The sequence below is a fragment of the Erinaceus europaeus genome, chromosome 21, assembly GCF_950295315.1.
Source record: "Erinaceus europaeus chromosome 21, mEriEur2.1, whole genome shotgun sequence".
NCBI classification, from domain to species: Eukaryota; Metazoa; Chordata; class Mammalia; order Eulipotyphla; family Erinaceidae; genus Erinaceus; species Erinaceus europaeus.
Genome location: NC_080182.1, coordinates 45,888,963 through 45,895,823, shown reverse-complemented (window position 1 = coordinate 45,895,823; position 6,861 = coordinate 45,888,963). Strand labels below are relative to the sequence as shown.

General features: G+C 38.7%; 1 protein-coding gene across 2 annotated transcripts in view; it reads right to left on the bottom strand.

Moving 5' to 3' along the window:
* Positions 1 to 3,500: 3,500 nt before the first annotated feature.
* LOC132535326 (zinc finger protein 431-like) overlaps positions 3,501 to 6,861 on the bottom strand; it is an 827,521-nt gene continuing 824,160 nt past the window's right edge. For both annotated transcript variants that reach the window (XM_060180886.1, XM_060180885.1), the window contains exons 3-5: positions 6,258 to 6,384; positions 6,079 to 6,142; positions 3,501 to 5,050 (exon numbers count right to left, since the gene is read on the bottom strand). In XM_060180886.1, the coding sequence (XP_060036869.1) occupies positions 4,099 to 5,050; positions 6,079 to 6,142; positions 6,258 to 6,384 (1,143 nt within the window). In that variant the 3' untranslated portion in view covers positions 3,501 to 4,098. The remainder of the gene's footprint in view (positions 5,051 to 6,078; positions 6,143 to 6,257; positions 6,385 to 6,861) is intronic.

The following is a 6,861-nucleotide window of genomic DNA, read 5'->3' as shown; positions in this document are numbered from 1 at the left end:
TTTCTTTCTTTCTCTCTTTATTTCTTCCTCTCTTTTGCCTCCAGGGTTATTGCCTAGGCTTGTGCCTGCAAATGAATCCACTGCTCCTAGAGGCCTTTTGTTCCACTTTTATTTGACAGGACAGAGATAAATTGAGAGGGATAGGGGGACATTGAATGGGAAAGACAGACACCTGCAGACCTGCTTCCTTGTAAGCAAATATTTTAGTTCAGCTAGGACATGGTAATTTCTGAAAATAAGAATCATGTTACTTCCTCTAGTGTTTTCTTAATTAAACTTGTAATAATGGAAAATAGTTTAATTATTTTCACAATATTGCACCCACCATTTATTAATGCAAGTGCCAATATTTCTAGGAAAAAATGACTAAATATTCAATATGACACTCCTAGTGATTATGGGAAACTTTTCCATATTTATAGATCATATAACACAGATGAATCCTCTGATCACATTCAATCTGACATAAGGTGTATACTGAAGTAGGGAAAGAAAATCATCTCCCACTACTACAGAACTGGAAAAGACAGGGTGATTTATATTCTTTTCAGATAACTGAGTGTTCGGTACTATGGGGAAATATAGCAAACAATGGTCAAGATGCAAATATAGGACAAAGTTAATGCAATTTCCATTTACGTGAATTTGTGACTCACAAAGTCACACTGTGAGAACCTCTTCAACCCTTGTGCTGGTTACATTTTAGCTAATATTTATGGTGTGGACACATTATTTTATTTCTTTATTGGATAGAAACAGAGAAATTGAGAGGAGAGGGGATATAGAAGATGGAGAGACACCTGAAACCTTGCTTCACTACTCATAAAACTTTCTTCCTCCAAGTGGTGGTCAGGGGCTAAACTACAGTCCTTGCACACTGTAATGCATGTGCTTCACCAGGTGTGCAATACCGGGCTCCTGGACACATAATTGACACAATTTTATTATTGATGTTTTTCACTATGCAATTGGCCTTTCAATAGTGTCTGTCATCTCAGTGGAAATATAAGAGGTTCTCACCATCAAAGTTTTGGCAGATAAGTGCTTTCTAAAATTCTAATTTTGACTTGAAAGACTGACTTGTCATATGCAATAAATAATCACAGCTGGTGTGAAGACTTGCCAGTTTATCTAGGATAAAAGCCTCAAGGAAATCAACAGAAAGTTTGATTGGAAAGGCAGATCAGCAGTAGTGTTGTGAATGATTAAAGGCCCCGGGTCCACTTACAAGCATTGCATATGAAAGAAAAATGTAAAGAAGGTTCACACTCATAAAAATGATTTGAATAGAAATCCACTCCTCATTTCCTCATACTTTTAGAGAGGCAGAGACTATTTCTCTTTGCCAGATAGAGACCTAGAAAAAAAATGTCCCTGTGACCCAGGAAGGGCTCATAAACCCCAGATCTAATGGCATCTTGGTGTTCAGACTCCACAATGTAAAATTCAAAGGTGTGTTGACACCTGCTATCTGCTGCTTTCCTTTTTGCTGTAGCTGGGAAAGAGCTTCCTCAGAAGATGACTCAGGGTGGGACCTGTTCCCTCACAGCTCTGCCTATTGGGCACTTTATTTGGGATAGTGTAACTGCATTGTAAGTGGGGCATATGCAGTCCTCCTCAGCTTGGTGAGTGTCCAGTGTTTCATCAGTGCAAGCAAGAGGTGTTATGAATAAAAGTCTACTTTTTAAGTCATGACTTAAATTGTGGGGATATATATAGCATGTTGAGCAGGGCTGACACCACAATTATCTCTCAGAGACCAGGAGCCAAAGAGCCTCCCAGCCCCTCCACCTTCTCCCCAGCTGGCCTGGTTGCCAGTATTTTGCACCTGGCTCAAGGGCAAGAGCTGTTTACTGAAACTCTTACACTTAGTCAAATTTCCATTTCCTTCAGACAAAAGGGTGTTGCTACAAATACTGTAACCATTGAGAAGGCATCAGCCTTTACCCCAGTCCATTCCTGATAAGACTGCAACATCCGTGTCCCCAGCTTGTTCCCAGTTCATGATACTGACCTATACAATGATTAGTCCAACCATACTTCCTTTTTTCTGCCTGCTTGTTTGAGTATAAGAATACCTTCGTGTAACCCAATTAATACACTATCCCCTACTGTAGTGTCCAGAGTGGTCACTCTACATACTCACTGCCACCACAGCCTGTTCTTCTCCTCTCCTATGACATCTTTCTGGTGGTCAAGAGACTGGTGAGCATGGGGTGGTCAAGACAGGCCATCCAGAGTTTGCCCTGCATTAACTGATGTACTGGTTTGTCCAGAGGGTAACTAAGATGAGGTAATTATCAGTATGATGATGTGATAAAATCTATCTACTTCTGAACCAGCAGAAGTCATGAGGACCCTTCCTGTCCTAGCACCCAGGTCTGGATAAACCACTCTGATTCTTAAAGAGACCAAGCCTCTTGTGTGGATAGAGTGTAAGCTCATGAATCCTCCACAGGCAGAGAACTACATGATTGTGCTGACCAGGAAGATCAGGGTGATGTCCTTGATGCAGCTCCTCAAGTGTCAGAAGGTCATCATTTCTACCTTCTAAGCATCTAGATACTCAATAATGACTATAATTATAATGTAAACAAGCTCCCATATGTGAGTTAAGTGGGCATTGGGCTGATTGCAGAGGTGGCCCCACTGTCTCCACCTAGCCACACACATCTTCCCATGAGCCCTCCTTTAGGAGGGGCCTCCATTTCCCCAACTATGATCCTGAACTAGGACTGTGGCCTACTTCGGTCAAAGGACACTGACCACATAGTGGAGAGGCAAACTACAAAGCACACTCCGGAACTCCCACAATGTGGTTCAAGCCCCCTGGAAAGAATCAGGACTGATCACCAACCCAGAGAAAGATAAGCACAGTTGCAGAGCATCTCTGGAGGTCTTAGCTCTGCTGACTGCCAAGCCCAAGGACAAGGCTGCTGTGCACACCTAGGCCCTGCCCACACTGACCTTGGCCTCTAGGTGAACAACAGGTCAGATCGGTAGAATGGTTTCTCCACTTTGTAACTACCAGGAAGAAGCCATTGTTCTACACTTTTAAGGGATGGAGCTTATTTCTGCATTGCCAAAGACTGGCATGCCCAGGTGAGGCATGGAGAGATATGTGGTGCCTCTTCAGTGTGGGAGCAACTCTTCCTGTCAGCTTGTGACAGCACTGGTGATTGACAAATTTGTTCAAGAAAGTTGATACTTTTAAGTTTAGAAAAATGTTCCTACCACTACACAATGAAGCCTCTAATTCACACCAACGAATATACTGACATCTAATTGCCTTGTCGGGAGGCTGCAGGCCATCTTATGCTTGATTACATTTATGAATGAAAAATAAGGGAACATATTTTTATTGTCCAAGCTAGACAATTAGGTTTGTGTTCCTAAATGGAAGATATTTTGGGATGGACAAGGCAATTCAGTGGTATATACAGTTTGGGTATAAATGTGTGCATATATAAATTTAATACTCAGATGAACAATTCAAAATATATTGAGAAATGATTTTATGCAATTTTTATTTGTGATTAATAGTGGAATTCCAGATAGTAAAGTTACAGAGTATGGTTCCACACCACATCCAACATCAAAGTTTTATGTTCCCAGTTTCTCAAAAATAACAATTACAGTTCTTATAATGTAATAGAAACGGTCCCTTTGTTTCTGTTTTTTTTTTTTTTTTAATCTTTCTTTTGGGCAAGTTCTGGAACCTCACTTATATGAATTCCAGTTGAGTGAGTTCATATAGTAGTCATCTTTCATGTTGTTGATCAGTAAAATAAGCCACGACTACAATTCACTGGGCCTATTCTACCCTGTACAAACCATCTGCATGCCCTCAGGTCACTTCATTCTGCTTCACAGTCTAAAGACTTGTTTCCCAGTGATTTTAATTCTGAACTCTGCTGATATATAACCATATATTGTTAACTATAAACCCCAACAATTTGATCTGGGGACCAGATTTAGTGCAGGAGCTTGTGTAACACTGACTGAAGTGAACCATGGTGAGGTGGTACTGGCTCCATTGATTTTTTTCCTGTCTTTTCTATTGCTTACATACATAGGATATCTCTCCACTGAGTCCTTTCATGTACCCAAGATGACTGGCCCGACTGAATGTTTTCCTACATTGTTTACATTCATAAGGTTTCTCCCACTGTGAGTTCTTTCATGTCTCTGAAGATTACAGGCCTGGGGGAATGCTTTACTACATTGTCTACATTCATAGGGTTTCTCTCCACTGTGAGTTCTTTCATGTACCCTAAGATAACTGGCCAAACTGAATGCTTTACTACATTGTTTACATTCATAGGGTTTCTCTCCACTGTGATTTCTTTCATGTACCTTAAGATGACTGGCCCTACTGAATGTTTTCCTACATTGCTTACATTCATAGGGTTTCTCTCCACTGTGAGTTCCTTCATGTCTCTGAAGATGACCAGCCTGATTGAATGCTTTACTACATTGTTTACATTCATAGGGTTTCTCTCCACTGTGAGTTCTTTCATGTACCCTAAGTACACTGGACTGACTGAATGCTTTACTACATTGTCTACATTCATAGGGTTTCTCTCCACTGTGAGTTCTTTCATGTACCCTAAGATAACTGGCATGACTGAATGCTTTACTACATTGTTTACATTCATAGGGTTTCTCTCCACTGTGACTTCTTTCATGTCTCTGAAGATGACTGGGCCAACTGAATGTTTTCCTACATTGTTTACATTCATAGGGTTTCTCTCCACTATGAGTTCCTTCATGTCTCTGAAGATGACCGGCCTGACTGAATGCTTTACTACATTGTCTACATTCATAGGGTTTCTCTCCACTGTGAGTTCTATCATATACCCTAAGATCACTGGCCTCAGTGAATATTTTCCTACATTGTTTCCATTCATAGGGTTTCTCTTCACTGTGACTTCTTTCATGTACCATAAGATGACTGGCTGAACTGAATGCTTTACTACATTGTCTACATTCATAGGCTTTCTCTCCATTGTGAGTTCTTTCATGTAGCTGAAGATAACTGACGATATTTCTGTAAAATAGTGAGACGGTACTTAATGATACTTTAATTAAAACAACAATATTCTTTTTTTTAAAGGAAAATGCAAGTCATTATTATAAATAACCCAAAAAACACAGACATTATCAAAATATTTGAAATTATTATACTAACAGTATAAGGACAATAATTTAAAATTATAAAAAGACATAGTTTAACAGTTAAACATAAGACAAAGCTCAAAGAAAATGTTGGTAAATACTAAATCTATTTATATAATACACAAATGCATTAAACGATAACTAATAATTTATTTCCAGGTATTTTGAATTTATTCATTGAAATACCTTTAAAAACAACATACTGTGTCTTTTTTTTGAAATTCCCCACTACTAAGGACTACAGCTAAACACTATAAAAGTAGTTATTAATTTATAGGAGATATGCTTACTCTTCTCAACCATACTACTTCATAAACACTGAGTTTCACTCATGTATTTTTTTATGTATTTACTTTCCCTTTTGTTGCCCTTGTTGTTTTATTGTTGTAGTTATTATTGTTATTATTATTGACATCATTGTTGTTGGATAGGACAGTCAGAAATGGAGAGAGGAAGAGAAGACAGAGAGGAGAGAAAGATAGACACCTGCAAACCTGCTTCACCACCTGTGAAGCAACTCCCCTGCAGGTGGGGAGATGGGGGCTCAAACCAGTACTTGCGCTTTGCTCCATGTACACTTAACCCCCTGGGCTACCACCCAACTCCCCACTGATATATTTCTTATAGCTTCCATTTGCTTATTATTTGTGGGAAAGTTTTTTCTTAAGTGAAGAAAAGTGACAATCCAGAAAATCACTATGGTACATGTGTTGCCAGTGATTAAAATGAGGATGTTAGGCATGATGTCACATCTATCACTATTTAAGTCATTTGCCCAACTACTCCATAACATACTCATAGCATCATTTTTGATGAAATAGCTTAAGAATTATATATTCGAAGCAGTGGTTATAAATTTTAATTGCTTTAAAATGATTGTATTATGCAATGTACTCAAACCTTTGTTTACTTCCTTGGTGGTTATGGTGCTGCTTATTGGTGGAATGTTCATCTAGTAATTTTCCTAAAAATGAAAAAAGTATTACAAATCATTTATATATATTGAATTTACAATGGTGAACAGTGGTGGACAAATATGTCTTCTAATTGACAAATGAATGAATGAAGATTATAATTACCTATTGAGAGAAAATTCCTATGGTTTTCCCACAACACATCTCTGTAGAGTTTCTTCTCTGAAGGATTTAATAGTGTCCACTCCTCTTGAGTGAATACCACAGTTATATCTTCATAGGTCACTGAGCACTAAAATATATGAAGTATATTTTTGTGAGAAAACACTTCAGAGAGTCGGGCAGTACTGTAGCAGATTAAGTACTCATGGTGAGAAGCAAATCCTAACAAAGGGCCCTTTCAGAGTTACAACAATTACCAAATAATGTGATGACAGCAATAACTATGCATTGTTGTCTTGAACCCTAAGACAGCAGGAACCTCACATTCCCACTATAGAGCCTATATAGATCTCAATAGCAAGAATAACAAAAGAGAGAAAAAATGACCAATGGGACTAAATCAAACTTCAAATATTTGACACAACAAAAGGTGCCATCAGCACGACAGAGAGACACAGCATCAAATGAGAAAAAATATTTACATGTCAGACATCAGGTAAAGGGATAGTAACCAATACATGCACTCACAGAATTCAGTGGGGTAAAGAAACAACCATATTTAAAGGGGGACAGTGAGTTGGGTGGTGGGCTAAGTGAACATGGCCAA